General features: G+C 38.8%; 1 protein-coding gene across 2 annotated transcripts in view; it reads left to right on the top strand.

Annotated features, from left to right (window-relative positions):
- Positions 1-22518, top strand: part of LOC126456949 (pre-mRNA-processing factor 17) — a 67824-nt gene that overhangs the window by 39306 nt on the left and 6000 nt on the right. For both annotated transcript variants that reach the window (XM_050092885.1, XM_050092886.1), the window contains 6 exons: positions 882-978; positions 1112-1326; positions 6762-6870; positions 10677-10831; positions 11192-11325; positions 15804-16025. In XM_050092885.1, coding sequence (XP_049948842.1) covers positions 882-978; positions 1112-1326; positions 6762-6870; positions 10677-10831; positions 11192-11325; positions 15804-16025 — 932 coding nt within the window. The remainder of the gene's footprint in view (positions 1-881; positions 979-1111; positions 1327-6761; positions 6871-10676; positions 10832-11191; positions 11326-15803; positions 16026-22518) is intronic.

The following is a 22518-nucleotide window of genomic DNA, read 5'->3' on the forward strand; positions in this document are numbered from 1 at the left end:
ATTCTTCTGCTGTTGTGACATGCCCAAAGTACCTTAATTTCATCTGAAGAGTTTTGGTCTCCAAAGATAGTTCAGGTTTTATTATTTCTAGGATTAGTTTATTTTTTTTGGTCTGTGAATTCCTCGGGATCCTTCTTCAAAGAATCAATTTTCTTGTGATACACTTTTTTTATTGTCAGTGACTCACATCCTTACATAACTGTGGGAAACATCAAAGTTTCAGCCACTTTGTCTTGGGCAGTAGTGACAGTTTCCTTTCCTTTAGCAACTTGTGTAATTGTAGTGACTTTTCCAAGGTTTACACTTCTTAATTTCTCAGTGTGAAGCTGGTTGTTGTTGTTATAGGTTCTAAAAGTATATAATGGTATTGATCGAATTCCTCCATAATTTCTCTATCACCACATTAGTCTCCATTCTTGTAGTCTAAATTGTTTTCTTCAAATTTAGCCTTAGGTCAACATTTTCACTATTATTTTATATTCTTTCCAGTATACTTTAAATGTCCACTGCACTGGGTGCTGTAAGGGTTGTCTAAGCCGTATATCTTAAGTCGTTACTCAAATACCTCTCAGTTTTAATTCCAGTTTCCATATGTGTTAGACCTTCAGTTCTCAGTAGGTGCTCATCGTACAAATTGAAAAGAAATGGAGATAGTATACATCCTAACTGACTCCTTTCCTTATCCTGAAAGTTTATGTATATTCTTGATGCAATTATGATCATATGCATGTACAACCTACATAATAAGTGACTAACACTTCATTCATGTGGGACCATTGTTTTAGGGTGTTCATATTTTTATTTACGCAGATCTGTGTGTTGTTAACAGTAATGTATATCTTAGATTTATACCAGTTGACAATTGATTTTATGTTTGGCAGGAAGAAGCAGCTGAATTGGAAGAAATACTTGCAAAACGACAGAAGCGAGGGAAGCAAGCAGATGAGAAGCCCCTTGAGGAGAAAACTGTGTTGCATAGTGAGTATCCAATACCCTTCCAGACACTTTTTCTGTGTAATTTTTATCTTATAAAAAAAGATAATGGCATTTGAAAAATGTGTGTTGCATGTGATAAATGTATGTCACAATAATGTGATGTCTCTCATTTCAGTTAAGGATCCAGTTGACTATCAGGGCAGGTCATTCCTCCATGCTCCACAGGATGTTGGTGTTAATCTTAAATCAGATTCACCTCCTGATCGTTGCTTCTTACCAAAGACTCACATTCACACATGGCAAGGACATACCAAAGGAATTTCTGCAATACGTTGGTTTCCAAAAACAGCTCATCTTTTACTTTCATGCAGCATGGATTGCAGGGTCAAAGTAAGTTTTTTTCAAGTAAATAGTTGTAAGTTCTAAACATAATGGGATTTTTGTGAAACAGGTTGTCCAGTGAACCTTGAAATCTGGAAAATTTGGAAAAAGGCAAGAATTTTCAAAATTGGGGAAAAAACAAGAAAAAACCTTAAATTTTATTTAAAAACTTTGATTTTTTCTGTACCATACTCATATTGATATGTTATCAGTGATATTTCAAATAGCATTCAAATATTCAAAGGGGAATCTACATGTTACACACATAATACCCGTTGGTGATTCAATGTTTTCACAATAATTGGTAACTGTTTTGTACTTGTCAAGGTGTCGCATGAGGTGGGGATCCACGGAAGGTGATTGATGCTACTGCTGAGAGGTAGGGAGAGATGGGAGAATTCATTGCTTCGAAGTCTAGATCAGCTACTGTGGTAGAAATACTGAGATAAAGCAGTCAAAAACTGTTCCTGAGTCACCAAGTTTCTGAAGCTGTCAATAACAAAGCGATAGCTCCAGAACTGACATTCTTCAGTTGAACAGTACACTTCTTGGAACCATATTTACTCGATTTTCAGACTGATGTCCCAATGGCTTCATTTCTGTATGATTTACTGTATTATCTCATGAGGATTTTGATGCAGTGAGTTGTGGAACTGGACATCTTAAAAAGCAAATACTCAACTTTAATGAAAATCAGCTTAAAGGATGTAAAGAATCTTATTAAAGCCAGACAATTCACTCTGCATTCTGCTGCAAGATGTGCACTGAAAAAAATTTAGAATGCACCTGAGGAGGAAATATTGTTGCTAAAGGAAAATATGCAAACATATTATTGGGATAGTAGAGAAATGGTGAGAAAGATCACAGCTCAAATAGAATTTAACGCACATGGTTTCCTGCTTGAATCCATAAATCACATTAAACCAGGAAGCAGCTCGTCTTGAAATTTTGGTATCAAACGGAAGAATGTCAGGTTTAAAGGCAGACCTTGTCAAACTTGAATTTGTGGAGATCTACAGGAAAAAGAACTGAAAACGAGATGAAATGTTACAAGAGAAGTGAAAATCGTTGTGGTAAATTCTGGATTAATATAATCAAATTATCTTCAAAACCATGCCCAAATTTCCAAAATTTTATGCAAATTATTTTAATAATCTCATGGAAATGATACTGTTGAGTGAGGCTTTCCTGTAAACCTCAAAATTGTTGTTGTTGGGGGGGGGGGGGGGGGGGGGGAGCCTTATTCCTCAAAGATACACATATGACACAGTCCAGGATGCAAATGGAATTGACAATTTCAACATTGACAAAAGTCTTATACACTGTTTTCACAGTACACATTCTTTGTACAAAGGCGATGTGAAACATAAGGTGAAGGAAGTTGAAAAAGAAAAGGAGGAACCATTGATTATTGAACAAATGAAAGCAGGCTGAAATCAAAGAATTGGAAACAAAAGGAGCACATAAGTTAATTGAAGCCGCAAAGATTTCAGCAGAGACAGAAAATTTAAAGAAATGATTTATTCATTTTTATCATGATGAATTTGTTTGGTTTGTTTCCTTTAATCAGCAAGTTACAGTGTATATATATTTATAAAAACAGAATTTGTAATTTTTTTATTGTGTGTAAATCAGAATACAGATTTTATATAAAAACAAAGATGAGGTGACTTACCGAACAAAAGCGCTGGCAGGTCGATAGACACACAAACAAACACAAACATACACACAAAATTCAAGCTTTCGCAACAAACTGTTGCCTCATCAGGAAAGAGGGAAGGAGAGGGGAAGACGAAAGGAAGTGGGTTTTAAGGGAGAGGGTAAGGAGTCATTCCAATCCCGGGAGCGGAAAGACTTACCTTAGGGGGAAAAAAGGACAGGTATACACTCGCACACACGCACATATCCATCCACACATACAGACATTTTAATATTTTAAAAATATTTTAATTTGTATCTGTTACGTATGCTGCTTAAGAAATAACACATAATTAGTTATGCACTTTCTAATAATTGTCAATGTAAAGTATTGAAAAAAGGATGTTTTAGTCTCAAATTTAGTAAAAAAGCAACTTGGAAAAAATTTGCCTTGAAAAACCTGGAAAAAAACCTTGTATTTGGAAATGATCAATGGCTGGACACCCTGTGAAAGTAGTAACAGCACTTCTTTTATTTTCTGTTGTATGGTTGTTACTGGTGTTTTGATTGTTTGCATTGAAGATTTCATTTGCAACTACTGCAGAAGAGGAAGATATTGCTTTCATGGTATTCTTCTTTGTTTTTATTTCTTCCTCTCTTTTTGAAGTGTGTTTGTTTTTAAATTTTTGCAACACCATTCTCAATCTTTTAGCATCTGGTAATCTGCAGGGATCCAATAAATGCTAGAAACTCTTGTAATGTAAGTTCTGTTCACAGCTGTCATTTTTTCATTTTTTTTCAGAATAAAATTAGTCATAAGCTGCATTATTGAAATATTTTATTGCACTTGACTGATTGTGACAGATTAATCTGTCATCTTTGTGGGAGTCGTCATAATTTAGTTTGTAGTAAGATATCTCTTTTGCTGTCACATTAGGCACCATCATGGGTGGAATTTTAATATAACTAATATTACATTTTATTTAATTGTATGAATATAATAGAGGGAAATATTCCACGTGGGAAAAATATATCTAAAAACAAAGATGATGTAACTTACCAAATGAAAGCGTTAGCATGTTGATAGACACACAAACAAACACAAACACACACAAAATTCAGCTTTTGCAACCAATGGTTGCTTCATCAGGAAAGAGGGAAGGAGAGGGAAAGACGAAAGGATGTGGATTTTAAGGGAGAGGGTAAGGAGTCATTCCAATCCCGGGAGCGGAAAGACTTACCTTAGGGGGAAAAAACGACAGGTATACACTCGCACACACACACATATCCATCCGCACATATACAGACACAAGCAGACATTTGTAAAGGCAAAGAGTTTGGGCAGAGATGTCATTCGAGGCTGAAGTACAGAGGCAAAGATGTTGTTGAATGACAGGTGAGGTATGAGCGACGGCAACTTGAAATTAGCGGAGGTTGAGGCCTGGTGGGTAACGGGAAGAGAGGATATACTGATGGGCAAGTTCCCATCTCCAGAGTTCTGACAGGTTGGTGTTAGTGGGAAGTATCCAGATAACCCGGACGGTGTAACACTGTGCCAAGATGTGCTGGCCGTGCACCAAGGCATGTTTAGCCACAGGGTGATCCTCATTACCAACAAACACTGTCTGCCTGTGTCCATTCATGCAAATGGACAGTTTGTTGCTGGTCATTCCCACATAGAAGGCTTCACAGTGTAGGCAGGTCAGTTGGTAAATCACGTGGGTGCTTTCACACGTGGCTCTGCCTTTGATCGTGTACACCTTCCGGGTTACAGGACTGGAGTAGGTGGTGGTGGGAGGGTGCATGGGACAGGTTTTACGCCGGGGGCGGTTACAAGGGTAGGAGCCAGAGGGTAGGGAGGTGGTTTTGGGATTTCATAGGGATGAACCAAGAGGTTACAAAGGTTAGGTGGACGGCGGAAAGACACTCTTGGTGGAGTGGGGAGGATTTCATGAAGGATGGATCTCATTTCAGGGCAGGATTTGAGGAAGTCGTATCCCTGCTGGAGAGCCACATTCAGAGTCTGATCCAGTCCCAGAAAGTATCCTGTCACAAGTGGGGCACTTTTGGAGTTCTTCTGTGGGAGGTTCTGGGTTTGAGGGGATGAGGAAGTGGCTCTGGTAATTTGCTTCTGTACTAGGTCGGGAGGGTAGTTGCGGGATGCGAAAGCTGTTTTCAAGTTTTGGTGTAATGGTTCAGGGATTCCGGACTGGAGCAGATTCGTTTGCCACGAAGACCTAGGCTGTAGGGAAGGGACCGTTTGATGTGGAATGGATAGCAGCTGTCGTAATGGAGGTACTGTTGCTTGTTGGTGGGTTTGATGTGGACGGACGTGTGAAGCTGGCCATTTGTGTGCGTGTTTGTGTTTGTTTGTGTGTCTATCAACATGCCAATGCTTTCCTTTGGTAATTTACGTCATCTTTGTTTTTAGATATACTTTATTTAATTGGATAGATAAAAAATCTAGTCACCAAGTGGTAGCAGAACACACACATAAAAGACTGTTGTGATTGACAAGCTTTCGGAGCCAGTGGCTTCTCCTTCAGGCAGAAGGGTTGAAGGGGATGGAAGAAGGGTGAAGGAAAAGGACTGGAGAGGTCTAAGAAAAGGGGTAGATGTTGGGAAACTCAGCCAGAACTGCAGGTCAGGTGAGACTTATCGTACGGGATGAGAAGGAAAGACTGATTGTTGGGGACTGCATCGGACGAGACTTGAAAACCTGAGAGCTTAAAGGTGGAAGACAGGGTAATATGCAAGACAGAGATTACTACTAAAACATGGTGCATGAGTTAATAAGAGTGAGAAACTAAGTGCTAGTATTGAAGTCACTTGTTTTCCACAAGGAGTAGATTAAAGTAGTGCAGGATTTACAAACAGTCCAGCTTTTAGCTGTGTCACAAACCCAAAGCACCAAGTTGGTGCTGAGGTAACTCAGTCGGTCTCCTGTAAGAATATTTATATTACAAAGAATGATATTCATAGATTTGTAGCCTGGGTCATTTTCAGAAACTGAACATATCAAACAAAAAGAAGATAAGATGATTTTAATGTGCAGTCCAAATAAATTCATTTGTTTCTAGAGTATCTGCATAAACCAATGGTTTCACAGTTGGTTAGTTGTTACTCATTTTAACAATAGTTTTGACCCTGAAACTCTTATAATGTGAAACTAAAGAATTCTTGCATTGTTATGCATTCATAGATAAAACACAGTACATTCAATCTGCCTTGCAAAATACTTCACCACTCTTCTAAAATTAGCACAAGAGAGAGAGAGAGAGAGAGAGAGAGAGAGAGAGAGAGAGACAATATATGAAACAGAATTCTTTAAATGTGTCAATGTTTATTTTGACAAGAAAGGGATTTGGAAATCACATGATGTATATATTCTTAAATGTCATAGATCTGCAACCTTTGTAGTACCAGTAATAACAAATTATGAAGATAAAAAATGTTAATTTTTCTATTTTCACTCACTGTTGGCCTGCAGCATCTGGACAGCACTTCACTGAGGAACAAAGTATTCACTGTGGAGAAGTGTGTAATAAGGATAATGTGTGGTGTTCCTTTTAAAACATCTTTTAGGCAGCTCTTTAAATAGTTTGTTATATTGGTTGCAACTCTGCAATACATTTACTTATGAAAATTGTTATCAATGACCAGTCACAGCTTGAACTGGCAGTAATGTTCATAAAGATAATAGCAGAAATGAATTATACTGTGATTGTAAGTAATAACTTATACTATAAATAATTAAACATCTGCATGTACACAATAACTAACCATAATTTTTATTTAATTTCCAGTTGTGGGAAGTTTATCATGAGAGACGATGTGTTCGAACATATTATGGCCATCGACAGGCTGTGAGAGATGTTAGCTTCAATAATGATGGAACACAGTTTCTTTCGGCAGGTAAGAAAAATTGTTAAAATGAAACATTTGTTTGTTAGTGTCAAGAGTTGAAAATAGGTAACATAGAAAACTATACCTTCATAATTAAAAAAATTAGGCATCTTATAATAATTTCTTGTCTTGTGCACTAAGCAGAGTAGTCTAATGTTGCTTGTCTCTCAACGCAGTCAGAAATATGCCCTGCTGACTCCAGAGACACATCCTCATTCTTTATACGATGAGAGACCATATTGTTATTCACAGCCACCTCTCCTTGAGGAGAAAATGTGCAAACAAATCCATAGCATGACTGTGGAAAGCTTCTTTTGCAGTGTTCATGAAGTAAAATAAAAACACCTCCTTGTCTTTGAGTGCCCATTTCTGTCCTTATCCATCCCATCACACACAACAATCTCATGTGAGACAGTATCCAGTTGAGATTTTTACTAGTGCCTAGATGTCAGCTGGACACTCTGACTCACTTAGAAGGTGGTGAGTCCTATGTAAAACACTGTGCAGTGAACAGATTTAAGTCTTTAAATGACATATTTGATTTCACATGTTACTCTGGCTTTTACATTGTTGGATTTACCAATTGTGGGGTTGGAGTAAGTGGTAGTGGGTGGGTGGATGGGACGGCTTTTGTAGTGTGATTGATTGCAGGTGTATGTGCCTTGAGGTAAGGATAATGGTCTAGGGACTGGGAATGTCATATTATTTGAGAAGGATGTTACGAGAGTTACGAGGGCAAAGCATGGCTTCAGTGGGTAGTGTGGGAAGGAAAAGTGATAAATAATTTCATTTGAAGGCTTAAGAAATTCTTGCCTGTTTCTGGAGTATTATGATGGATTACCCACAAGGCATGCCCTGTTGCACCTCTTGCCCTGTAATCCTTTGTAACTTTACGGTCTAATCCCTAATTAGTCTTGTCTTTTCAAATCCTTTCTTCTCTGTTGCCAGATTTAGAATCTCTGGTTTCAAGAGCTACTGTTTGTGTGTCTTATTCTTTGTGCTTTTTTTTACCACTGCTTCGTGGTTGTATAAATATGATTGCAATGTTAAAGCACAGTGTTATAGATGGCTTCAGCATTACAGAAGAAACACTCAGCTAGAATCATCAACTCATACAGGTATATGGTTTTTGACAATTTGTAGAGACATGAAATGGAATGATCACATAGACTCAGTCATAATTGAAGCCAGTAGTGGACTTCTGTTGATTGGTAGTATATTGGAAAAATTCAGACTGTCTACAAAGGCTATTGCTTATAAAACGCTCATGCTACCCCTTCTAAAATATTGTTTAAGTGTGTAGACTCTAAACCAGGACTAACAGAGAATATTGAATGTATAAAAAGACTGGCAGCACAAATGGTCGCAGGTTTGCTTGACCCATGAGGGGATGTTGTGGAAATGCTGAAGAATCTGAACTTGTAGATGCTCAAAGGTCTCTTAAGTTTCAAGAACTTGTCTTACGGGAGGAATCTTAGGGATATGCTACAGTTCCTTGCATACTGCTCCTGTAGGGTCTGACTAGACTAATTACAGCACGCATAAAGCAATATAAATATGTGCTTTTCCCACATTCCATACACAAATGCAGTGGGAAGAAACTCCAATATGTAATTCATTGGGAAGTACCCTCTGTCGTGCACTTCACAGTGGCATCGTGTACTTCACAATGGCTTACAGAGTATGGCTGTAAGTGTAGAAATGACTGTTCTTTGCATGTTGGAAAAATTTTGTTCTTATGCTCATTATCATATTTATCACTTCGTGACTATAATCTGTGTGGTCTGTCTGTTGTGATACTATACCTATGACAGTGAAACATTGCACTTGACAGTTCGCATTACATCAAGTTAGGTTGGCTATACTGCAGTTGGGATGTTGCAACAGCAGCCTCTATACACATAGCAGACAATACGGTTTTCTATTCCATCTTGTAAATGTAAGCTATTGAGCAGTAACAGAACATATAATGATTCGTTTTCACTTGCTACCACAATGGAGTGTATGGAGTGTAGCCGTGTATGGAAGTGAAACATGGACGATAAATAGTTTGGACAAGAAGAGAATAGAAGCTTTCGAAATGTGGTGCTACAGAAGAATGCTGAAGATTTGATGGGTAAATCAAATAACTAATGAGGAGGTATTGAATAGGATTGGGGAGAAGAGAAGTTTGTGGCACGACTTGACAAGAAGAAGGGATCGATTGGAAGGACATGTTCTGAGGCATCAAGGGATCACCAATTTAGCATTGGAGGGCAGCGTGGAGGGTAAAAATCGTAGAGGGAGACCAAGAGATGAATACACTAAGCAGATTCAGAAAGATGTAGGTTGCAGTAGGTACTGGGAGATGAAGAAGCTTGCACAGGATAGAGTAGCATGGAGAGCAGCATCAAACCAGTCTCAGGACTGAAGACCACAACAACAGCAACCACAATGACAGCAAATAAACAACTGCAAACAATGTATATGGCCCTCTGTAAAGTTTTGCCATATATATAATCATAATGAAGCAAACACTTTCGATAATGATGCAAAGAAATACAGAAAATAAGTATTTGATGATGACTGATATCTTGAAAACAATGCTGTGCATAGTTTACAAAATAAATAATAACAGAGACTACAAATTCTCACTCTATGTCTTATAATAATAAATAACAGATATTCGTTGCTCTTCACTCACCATTTTACAGCGACAATGGCACAGTTCCATGCAGCTCCCCATCATCACCATAGTCGGAATCAGCGCCAAAACCATTTTCATGGTCATCACCACAAACGCAAATCAAATGAATTTCCTTGTTCACAATTTTGTGCAAGAATATGCTTTGAGCTGTAGCAATATGCACCTTTTCTAATAGGACTTTGCGTTCGTCTAGCACTTTGCAACAGAAATTCCTTTTCAGCACAATTTATAGTGACATTTTCCAACCTCTGAAAAGTTCACTTTCTTTTAATGACACTAGTAACGTTGCTACCATAGGACGCTAGTTCTTGCTGTAGTAAGCATAAATATGCCTGCGAGTTGCATTAATCTTGAATGAATCTAAGCCGATGACAGGGTGAGGCTGCTTTTACTTCTTTCCATGAGTCGCTAAAAATGTGTTATCTGGTGCAGATGATGTGGAATCATTACGGTTCACATCTACATCTCTCAACTTTTGCACAGGAACTGATGGCTGTGTATGAATACTTGTGTATTCTTTCTCCTGCTCATAAAACTTATGAGTGCTCTGTAGTAACTTCAGCGCCTCGCTGCCTAGTGGCACGGCTTGACACATAAAGGATTGTCACTAGGCGAATTTTTCCGAGTGTCAGAATTTTCTAAACCACAGTGAAGCGAAGAACAGTCCAGTTCAAGCACACTGTAGAAACAATACACAATGCACGTTATTTATGTTCACACCAAACAAAGCCAGCAATGTGGGAGATTTGACATCACGACCAGCAGTGATTACCTTGCTGGGGCTGGTTCACGCCCCATGCCTAGCACCGCATGCTTCTCATTCTTCACTTGTTAACCTGTTACGCTGCCAACTTGAAAAGCATATGTCACGTGCAAAGCTTTAGCTGCCTGGGTATAAATATATTTAATTTCTTGTGCTTGTAAGTTAGGAACTAATTCTTATGTTGAGGGTTAATGTTACAATATTCTTGTTTGTTTATTGAGGAAATTTGGGGGTTGTACATAACTTTTTATGTTCAAATGATAGCATTAATCAAGCAGTCATTATTATGTCATTTTTAGTGTTAAACTGAGAAGGTTAGGTGTTTGAAAAATTGCATACACTAAATTGCACTGTTTTATCTTCCAGCATATGATCGCTACATTAAACTGTGGGATACGGAATCAGGAAAATGTATATCTCGTTTTACGAGTCGGAAAATTCCATATTGCGCAAAGTTCAACCCAGATGATGATAAACAACATCTCTTCGTTGCTGGCACTTCTGACAAGAAGATCATTTGTGTAAGATACTTTTATTTGAGATAAGTCTTCATATCCTGTCCCTATAATAAATGTCAAAAGAAGGACCGTAATTGTATCCTGTGTGATCTCAACTTATCTTTCACACTTTAGAACATATATCTTCCTGTCACACCATAATATTTATTGGCTTTCACTGAAAAGATTGCAGGGACTTGGCGATTGCAGGGACTTGGCAGAACTACTATTTAGGAAGTTCCAAAGAGAAGCACATCATTGCCTGAATATTATTGATCCATTTAAATTTTTACCTGCTTTGTGATAAATTATGTGACATGATCGTTACAAATTCATTGACTATTTTATTGATTTAGTAATTTATGGTTTTCCGTTTTATTTCAGTGGGATATTCGTTCAGGTGAAATAGTTCAAGAATATGACAGGCATCTGGGTGCTGTAAATACTATAACATTTGTGGATGAGAATCGACGATTTGTTACGACATCTGATGACAAAAGTTTGAGAGTGTGGGAGTGGTAAGTTGACAGAGAAAAAAAACATTTTATAATTATTGTAGTGGTCAGAAGTTAACAATGTTTATGAAATGAGAGCCTATTTCCTGAACAGGGCATCAGAAGGTTTGCAATATGAGAGAAAGCTTAATCACAGGTGGTTTAGCACACAATAATGTCCAAAACATTGCATCAGAAGACCAAGGGTACACACTTAACAAAAAGTGGCAAACCTAGAAAGTCCTTTGCACAACTCCAAAACAGTTAATAGGTGATGAGCATGCCTATAAGAAATATGGTGTGTTCTTTGTGAAATGGTGGAAGAGCATCATTGGCATTCAATTTCATTGCTGAAAAAGAGTGGCACTGTGGAGGTATGGAAGTAGTGGCAGTTCTTTCTCCTGATGTTGCACAGGATTCAGAGCCAAATCCAGGAAAACGATCCAGTATATTTTGTGACTTTTCTCCCTACCAAGAAATTCATCCACTGGAGCATCTCAGTGGGACTTTCATTATGTTCAAGAACACTAAGTGTAAATCAGGTGCACCTTGGAAATGTAATACCTCATTCCAGTACAATATTCCTCTGACAACTAATGAAGGTGTAAAGTGCCATATACTGTATGTATCCAGCATGCACTGCACCACCGCTGAAGTAGTCTCATTCTATGATGTTCCAGAGATTGTACTTGCTATGATGTTCATTCCACTTTAATGTATGATGAGAATCGTTTTTTTTTTTTTTTTAAACTGGAAAATACATTCCTCCAGTGATTCATGTTCCAATTTTAATGTTGCTGACTCCACAGTAAATGAGCTCATCTGTGCACTGTAGTGAATGGGGTACAGTTCAAGCCATCGTCTCTTTGTTGCTAACACTGCTGATAAGAAGGCCATTTGTTTAAGATACTGTTATTTGAGATAAGTCTCTATTAATTATTTTTACCTTTGCCTGCCCATCATATGCTGTACCTATAATTTTTTTCTCTGATGTATGCAAAAAAAGGATCATAATAGTATCCTGTACAATCTTAATTTAGCTTTTACACTTTTATACATATATATTCCTATCACACCATTTACTGGCTTTTACTTCAAACATTGCAGGAACTTACAGTACCAGTATTCAATAAACAAAAAGTTCCAAAGAAAAGAGCATCATTGCCTAAATAATGTTGATCAATTTAAATGTTTACCTTCTTTACAATAAATTTTAGAACATGGTCACAAAAAATTCATTTATGACTTTATTCAATTAGAAAATTATGGTTTTCCATTTTATTTCAGTAGGAGTTACAAGAAGTACACAGACAAATTGATCTCTTCTCAAGTTCATCCCAGCTCAAGAACTCTTACTATATGAGTATTGTGTCTATAACAAATTGAATCTTTATTCCTGTCCGATCTAGTAGGTCCACTTTTTCAGGATTTTACAGAATTTATTTTATTATTAGCTACGTGCCCTTTCTGACATCACAGTCATTGAGATAACCTAAGGAAGGAGAGTCATGCTAACTATCTGTGAAGCATATGAAATACGTTCTGTGTTCCTAAACATGCGTGAGAAATTCCTGAAAATCCACACCCAGGCTGCTCGGTATACCAGGCCACATTTGCTGTGTGGACTTGGTCTGGGTCTGGCTCACCTTCCTGCCTTTCAACCTAGTGTGCTGCATGTTACACTATACAAGCAGGTTTCTACAATAAATCAGTTATATTGTGACAGTGCTAAATGGAATCATACACAGCCCACATTTTTTCTTTGACTGTTTTAATGACTCACCAGATTAACTGAAAGACTGAAAGCAGCTTGCAACTACCACTTGGCTCATGCTGTCCCGATTCGGGGAATTGTAAATAATGTGAATCACTAACAGTATTCTAGTGTCATGGGCTGATAACTAAATATTTGTATTATGTTTCCACACCTGTATAGAAAAAAAAGTTGCTGTAGGAGTTTTTACCTGTACAGTATATGTAGATTTTATCCTGTAAAATAGTTTCCAAAATTACCCAGAGGTTACGCACTCTGCTTGAAACAGAAGTCAATCACCGTCATTATGGCTTGAACACACAGATTCTTATTACCTTTCAGTCACATGCCTATTTGAAGAAGGGAGTACACCTGTTCTGCAAATAGAAAGTACAGTTCCAGTTTGAGAGGAAACTGTAGAGATCATGTACAGTGATTGTGACTGATCACTTTTTTTTTTTTACTTTCCATTTTCCTCCTCCCTGAGTGTGCTTTAGTTTTGGACACTAGGGTTATTTTCTTATTGCTGACCTGTATTTGTTATTTGTTGTCATGCTTTTAATTTTTTAATGGATATTTGAATGTTATTAGGGTTAGGAAACACTCTTATTGACACTCTTAATAAAATCAAGTTATCTTGACATTTAGTGTTTGTGCATGCATTTTAAATGAAGTAAAACAGAAAAATTTCATTGTGTAATGCCTCATTATTGTGATGAATGAAACTATACTATGGCAAGCAGAAAACTTTTGTTCTCTGTTACAGATTAATATTGATATCAATGAACTTATTCAAATCAATTTGATACATGTCACACAGTAGCATAACCTAAGTGCCGACTAGGTCCATGTAATAGTTTTGTTTGTACAGCTCTTAAGGAATTAGTTTCACGTGTGCTTCATTCAAATAGATAAACTGGAATACTCTGTCACCATAAAATTGTTTGTTGTCATTGATTTGTAAGGTGTAGAAATCCAAAGTTGGTGAAGGTCTAGGAGGAATCAGGTCCATCTTTTTCAACATTTAACCCTTGAACTGCTCTGGACGTGTTAACATGCGCACCTTTGTACCTGTCCCTGAGTGCTCTGAACGTGTTTACGCGCGCCACCAGTCCTTCTACCTAGTACTCTGAACGTGTCTACGTGAGTACCAGGTAGAAGGGCTGGTGGTGCGTGTAAACATGTTCAGAGCACACAGTGACAGGTACAAAGGCACATGCATTAACATGTCCAGAGCAGTTAAAGGGTTAAGAAATGGATTGGTAAATTCAAATGTAGCCACAATCCTTTTGAATGAGGTCCAAGTGAAAAATGTCCCTTTATTACAGCTATACGACATTCAAGGAAGCACACAATATAGTACCAATAATCAGTGGCTAAAGCTGCATGAAACAGCTGATGCGATAGCCACATCAGAAGCTTGTTTGACATACAAAATATATTTTTCTTGTTGATTACCAAAGAGGGAAACCATAACTGATGAATAGTAAACAAATATTCTTGACCAAATGGATGAAAAATGTAGGAGTAGAGGCCTGGATTGGGAGGGGGAAGGGTGGTGGAGGGAGAAAGAAAGTGTACTTAGTTCTGCCACCCCCTGATTTCAGCCTAATTCAACATTTGTTGTTGTAAAATGTGTGAGTCCATTGAATAGATCAAGGCAACCATAGAGGGAAAATTATGTAAACCGTATAGAATGACCCTTCAAAGCAGGAATTTACTCACTAGACAAAATTAACAGACCTAAGATGCAAATACATAAAGAAAATAACATTTTTATGTAAAAAAGAAAATTTCAGTGTCGGGTCGAGAAATTTTCTTCTTGGTTTAGTGCTGCTTAACCCTTTCGCTGCAACAGATATACATCCCTTACTGAGGCAGCTTTTGTTATGACTGTACAGCTTGGTAAATGCTGGTGTCTGTGCTGAGAGATGGCATTCCAGCCGATATGAAACACTTATCACCTGATTTTCTGAAAACTATTAAGTGGAAACATTTTTCCTCGTCTTACAGTCTGATATCTTCACTCCGCAAAGAACCAAATTTCTTTTCATTATCCATCATATTTACCGCACTACATCTAATTAAGTAAAATACTAATGAAATTTTCCTTCTTGAGTTATTGGGTTTTATATCCAAAGGGTGGTCATGTGCAATAAGCACATTCATTTCTTTGCATATTGCGAGTCATGGGGTCATAAAAATCATCATATATCATAAATGATTCAAGATATCAAAATGAAGTTTTTTGCAAATGATGGTGCACAATGAGGTAGATGTGTTGTATGATAAATACTCAAACCTTTTTTATTTGCTGAGATATGGAAGTAACTTGTTTGCAGCAGTGAGAGATTAGCAACTCGAGATGCATTCAGATGTCCATAGCACTGTTGGAAAATCGAAGCAGAGTGTTTATACATCTCCACAACACCAGGGAGATGGCCTAGCAGGATGTATATACATGTACACAGCAGTGAAAGGGTTAAAGCTTCTATATATCTAGTTCGCTTTGACAGTTAGTTCTAGAAGGGAGAAATGGGTGTAATTGTGATGAAGAAATGGGTGTAATTGTGACAGTGTCTCAAAGCTTATATTACTACAGAATATTGATGTTGCCTGTTTCTGGTGAAAATTTTATTTGTCATATATTCATTTTCAATACTTTACATAATAGTTTGTCATGATGTGTAATTCATTGTGCACAAGCAAATGAATTTAATTGTAAATTGTGTCTTTGCATTTTTTCTAGGGATATCCCAGTTGACATGAAGTATATTGCTGATCCCACAATGCATTCCATGCCTGCTGTCACACCATCACCCAACCAAAAGTGGTTGGCCTGTCAGAGTATGGACAACAAAATTGTAATATTCTCATCACTGAACCGTTTCAAGATGAACAGGAAAAAGACATTCAGTGGTCATATGGTTGCTGGTTATGCATGCACTTTGGACTTCTCTCCAGATATGAGGTATGATAGAAGATGTGAAGCTTTTTGTAATGAACAGTGTGCACTGTAAATTATAGTGAGGAAGGTCAGTATTTGGAGAAACAGAATGGGTATGTAAGTGCTAAATTAAACATTGGAAGAAGATGGAGCTGTGTAATGTAATACTGTTTATTTTTCTGAAAATGGCTAAATCAGACGCAAAACAGTGACTAGTAATGAAGTCCATTAAAACTGTAGATTTTCTAGCAATATGTCATGGCTGGCACTCTTTGGTATTATTAAACAGGGTAAGAAGAATCCTTAAATCTGAATGATGAATTTCTAAGCATATTATTATGTCAACTACTATTACTCTGATTGCAGCAGCAGCAATAAAAACAACAAAAAGACTACTACTACTACTACTACTACTACAGCCACTACAGTGCAGACACTATGACTTGGCAGTCAGCTGCGAACGTAAACAAATGAGAACTTATACGACACAGGGGAGACGAGCACAGCGGGGCATCAAGCCATGCCTCTGTCTTACTTGGCTGGTAGTCTATATCGGTGTTCTGTGCTCCTGCAAAAGCAGAGCTGACTTAATGATCATAGGGATTGCTGATCACTTTTGGTGTTGTGACAGTCAAACTTGAACCCCATCACAGACTACAAGTGATCTCTTCAGTCATTTCAAAATAACCAAAGAAAACAACAAGCAGTGTACAACACAAAGCAAAGTGGAACACACAAATTGCTCTGGCTGCAGTGCAATTGTTTGCCGAGGTTGACGGTGTTGTAAACATGGTAATTTAGGCCTGACCTCTCCTGGTATCTTATGCAGTCATAGTTCAAAGCGTGCCGTCCCCCACATCAAAATCTAAAACTACGATGTTAAAGTCTCTGCATACTACTACAAGTACACTATTATTACAACCATCATTGAGATATTCTAGAGTACGTAACTACTAAAAACATTAAAAACATGTTATCACAATTACATTATCTAGGTGGATTATCATTGATACATATAGCACTTGCTATGTCTTATTAAGGGGTTCACCAGTGCAAAATTCAGGCAGTGGATAATTTTCATCAGCAAGTAATACATCAAATGTTTGAGTTCATATAGGGCTTTTATGAAAATATCTTGAAAATACCATTGACATGATGTGAACTTACATTTTTATTGAACTAATAATGTTTCTAAATTTTAGATGTGTTAGTGGTTGTTTATTTTTGGTTGCTTGAAATTTTTGATTGCTGTGTTGGGAACATAATGACTTGATTTTTTTTTCTTAGGTGATTTATACGTCTCTCTGTCTCTCTCTCTGTCTGTCTTTCTGTCTGTCTCTCTCTCTCTTTCCTCATTATGAATTAACTTTTATGAATACATGTTCTCCATAAATTATTATTTGTTGTGCTTAATATGGATATTACAAGTTTATTCCTTGGCATGTTGCTCTGCTCTCATCGCACTCTATTCTACACTCCTGGAAATGGAAAAAAGAACACATTGACACCGGTGTGTCAGACCCACCATACTTGCTCCGGACACTGCGAGAGGGCTGTACAAGCAATGATCACACGCACGGCACAGCGGACACACCAGGAACCGCGGTGTTGGCCGTCGAATGGCGCTAGCTGCGCAGCATTTGTGCACCGCCGCCGTCAGTGTCAGCCAGTTTGCCGTGGCATACGGAGCTCCATCGCAGTCTTTAACACTGGTAGCATGCCGCGACAGCGTGGACGTGAACCGTATGTGCAGTTGACGGACTTTGAGCGAGGGCGTATAGTGGGCATGCGGGAGGCCGGGTGGACGTACCGCCGAATTGCTCAACACGTGGGGCGTGAGGTCTCCACAGTACATCGATGTTGTCGCCAGTGGTCGGCGGAAGGTGCACGTGCCCGTCGACCTGGGACCGGACCGCAGCGACGCACGGATGCACGCCAAGACCGTAGGATCCTACGCAGTGCCGTAGGGGACCGCACCGCCACTTCCCAGCAAATTAGGGACACTGTTGCTCCTGGGGTATCGGCGAGGACCATTCGCAACCGTCTCCATGAAGCTGGGCTACGGTCCCGCACACCGTTAGGCCGTCTTCCGCTCACGCCCCAACATCGTGCAGCCCGCCTCCAGTGGTGTCGCGACAGGCGTGAATGGAGGGACGAATGGAGACGTGTCGTCTTCAGCGATGAGAGTCGGTTCTGCCTTGGTGCCAATGATGGTCGTATGCGTGTTTGGCGCCGTGCAGGTGAGCGCCACAATCAGGACTGCATACGACCGAGGCACACAGGGCCAACACCCGGCATCATGGTGTGGGGAGCGATCTCCTACACTGGCCGTACACCACTGGTGATCATCGAGGGGACACTGAATAGTGCACGGTACATCCAAACCGTCATCGAACCCATCGTTCTACCATTCCTAGACCGGCAAGGGAACTTGCTGTTCCAACAGGACAATGCACGTCCGCATGTATCCCGTGCCACCCAACGTGCTCTAGAAGGTGTAAGTCAACTACCCTGGCCAGCAAGATCTCCGGATCTGTCCCCCATTGAGCATGTTTGGGACTGGATGAAGCGTCGTCTCACGCGGTCTGCACGTCCAGCACGAACGCTGGTCCAACTGAGGCGCCAGGTGGAAATAGCATGGCAAGCCGTTCCACAGGACTACATCCAGCATCTCTACGATCGTCTCCATGGGAGAATAGCAGCCCGCATTGCTGCGAAAGGTGGATATACACTGTACTAGTGCCTACATTGTGCATGCTCTGTTGCCTGTGTCTATGTGCCTGTGGTTCTTGTGATCATGTGATGTATCTGACCCCAGGAATGTGTCAATAAAGTTTCCCCTTCCTGGGACAATGAATTCACGGTGTTCTTATTTCAATTTCCAGGAGTGTATATAGAAATGACATGTTTATGGAAACTGTTATAAAGAAATCATTGATACCAAGCTGCCTCCATAAGTAAATGTCTGTGATGATTGCTGTTGTTACACAGCCTTTCATATGGTGCTGTGGGGACTGTTGGGACTGAAATAAGTTTTAACACATTGACAATACTTTGATGAATTTCTTGTTTCGGGTTGTTATGCCTGTTGAACCAGGTGCTAAGCAGATTTACCAAGCTTTTTTGTGAACCAAATTGGGATTTTTTTAAATGAAACATAGACAAATCACTCATAGGCCTAAAATTCAAAAGACAATCTGACAAAGCACTGTATTTCACCATATTGATCCATCTGCTCAGTTTTCAACCTCCTTAGTAGGACCTTTCCTTCTTCCCCATCAAGAAGTTTTTGTTGTCCTCATCATTTCATCATCATTCATGCACGTGGCGAGATTAGACTGAGAAAAGGTTGGGAATTTGTAGGGCATTGATAACTGCACAGTTGAGCACACCACAAACCAAACATCATCATCATTCCCCATCAAGAAAACAATAAAACTACAGACATTTAAATGAGTAATTAATCTTCACCATGAATTCAGTTTCTGATGTAGTTATTGACGAACGGTTTCTGATGTAGTTATTGACGAACGGTTTCTCTCAGCTCGCCAAGTGTTCCTTATGAAGTTCAAAAATTATTTCTGGGCAACTTTGGAATGAGGTATAGAAAACACAGATCAGACAACTTTGAATAGGTTTTCACAGTTTTCATAACAGTGAAAAAATCTCACCCACTTATCATAAGACGTAAGCGTAAAAAAGTTCCCCTCTTGTTCCTTGAGAAAGATGTTTAATTGCACACATTCTTCGAACATCAAATCCTCGTCTACACGAAGTTCATATTGAGAAATAATTCTGTGAATTCCTCTTTAAAGTAAAATCATTTGTCAAGATACTCTATACCATTATGCATATAACTGGCTGCTTATCTTTTGAATGCTTTACACGGTCATCAGTTCTGGACTTCAAGAAGACAGTGAAAGCCAAAGACCCATAAAACTGATCTTCCTTTCTTTATTTCAGAGAAGTTCTAAAGTTGTCCATAAAGTCAAATAAGAATGTTATAAGTGCATCATTAGTTTGAATTTTACGTTCAATGATGGAAAATAACCATCAATTTTAATTGTAAAGCCCAGATATGCCAAAGATAATTTATCTTCATAAAACTCTCTGTGTATTTTTAGTGTGTGCTGTACGAGGGGAAGTACAATTTGATCGGTTCAGGGTTTTTCACTATTCACTCTGTGGCCAGAATGAGGGGGTGTGGGTACGTTTTAAAACCTCCTGCCATTCGTTGTCCATCCAAGCAAATGGAAGTCGTTATATATCTTCATAAGAGTAGCTTTTACCTCAATCTGAAGTGCACTTGCCGTTTGCTTGGTGGCGTTGTTCAAGAGGTGACAGTTACACGTCATTGCAGACAAATTTGGATTTTCTTGGCGTAGCTCAACATGTACACTTTTCTTCTTTCCAAAATCAACAGAGGCATTGTCGGCAGAAAAACTGTTATATAATTCAGTGGTAATGATGCTTTGATGAGCTCACTTTTGATTCTTGCCACAATTGATTCAGATGTTTCTGTAATAACCAACTAATACATGAAACCGATACAAGTAAGACAATACGACTTTATTCATAAACCTCTGAACAATAACAGAAATAAGTCTCTCATGACTCCATACATGACAAGACAAAAGAATCATACTCGCATGCACTAGTAGCAAGATATGGCAGTTTCCTGTCACTGCTATAAAATGAGAGAATTTTTGTACATAAATTTTCTTTACAAGAAAAATAAAGTACTGGCAGTGGAAACGTTTTAATGTGTTCTTTGTTGGATGCATCTGGAGATACAGAATAATAAACAGCTGACAAAATCATTTCCATTTCCTTTGTGCATCCACAAGAATACTTGTCAGATATTTTTGAATCAGGGAACAACTGCGGGGACTAACTGCTGCAGCAGTCCACAGAAACATAACAATGACTGTGTTTAACTGAGTGAAACACAAAGGATGCTTCTGCAGCTATTACTGTTTTTTGCTCTAAACTTCTATGAGAGGTAAAAAAAAGAACTTACTTCTATCTGCACTTTTAAGGCCAACTGTTGAATATAAGTTCTGCATGTTGCAATGTTTGCTTGTTTTTTAATGTTGTTTTTGACTCCATGAGAAACACTGCAATATGAGCGACACATGATCATATTTACATTTTTAAGAAACAAGTCAACTTTACTCCATCCACTATGGAGCTTAGTTTTCAACTTTTCTCTCTTTTTTTTTTGGCAATTACACTTGTGTAGTTTCACTGTCTGATGATGAATCCTTATTTGTAAAAGTGTTTCACAAAGAAAACTGCACAACACTATTTACAAGGGAAACTCCCGTCACGCCGTCCTCAGATTTAGTGGTGAGATGACCCAGTGGATAGCCTGTCAAAAACTGAACACAGATCAAGCACGAAAACAGGAAGAAGCAAAATAAAAACAGTGAACAGTCCAAGCCCAAGATGAGCAACATCTAGTGAATTGGAAGAGCCATGGCAATGTTATGTGGTCATGGTGTTGGACTGCAAAGCGAGAGATCCATGTTCGAAATCTCCCTCCTGCCTCCTTTTTTTAAATTTTTTTACGAAGTTATGAACTGTCCATTCGGTCATTGATGTGTTGGTTTGCTGTGTTCAAATTCATGCCTGTGTAACGGTGTAACGTCTGTTTGCAACAGAGAGGTACAAGAAATGGATCTGTAATGAAAGTTTATTCTGAGATTTGGTATGTTTTTACCTGTACTCGACACTGGGATTCCATGATTACAAGGCGATGAGCCTCCAGACATACATACCTCCTATTTGTTCTCCACAAGTGCCACATGTTGTGACTCTTGAGTTCTATTTTGGAAGTTTTGCCTGTTTAATTCCTTTGTTGTAACATAGTTCACACCTGTTTATTTGTTGTTTACATTTCTGTGAAAGGTCTGTGCAGCATCTCGTGTGCTCTCAATATTCATCCAATTACTTGCGACGGTAATATATTATTACCATATGGCTCTTATTCTACAACCAGTGTATAGTATGACAGTTGCCACGACTACAGAAAGAGAATCGAGATGTCAATGAATGGATGGACAGTTCATAATTTTGTGGGGAAGAAGGAGGGGGGGGGGGGCGGCATGAGGTAGATTTCAACACGGATCTTTCGCTTTGCAGTCCAACACTGTGACAACATAACCATGACTTTGAGGCCCCTTCCAAATTGCTTGATTGGCACAGCTTGAGCTTGGACCATTCACTGTGTCTTTTTTCATAGTTCAGTACACCCTCTTCCTGTTTCCATGCTTTATCTGTGCTCAGTTTTTGAGGGGCTGTCCACTGGGCCATCTCGCCATTAAATCTCGGCGGGGGGGGGGGGGGGGGGGTGGAGTTTCTCTTGTTAGTTTGTTCTTGCAGAGAATGACTAAGCATTGTTATGTTTGACTTCTGGCTTGCTACACAAAAACAATGGCTGTTGAGTCAGGTTCGCCCGCTTAGTGCTCTGACCAAAACTAAAAGCAGAATTTTAAATTTCAGTAATATTTACCAG

This window comes from Schistocerca serialis, chromosome 2 (assembly GCF_023864345.2).
Source record: "Schistocerca serialis cubense isolate TAMUIC-IGC-003099 chromosome 2, iqSchSeri2.2, whole genome shotgun sequence".
In the NCBI taxonomy this organism is placed as follows: domain Eukaryota; kingdom Metazoa; phylum Arthropoda; class Insecta; order Orthoptera; family Acrididae; genus Schistocerca; species Schistocerca serialis.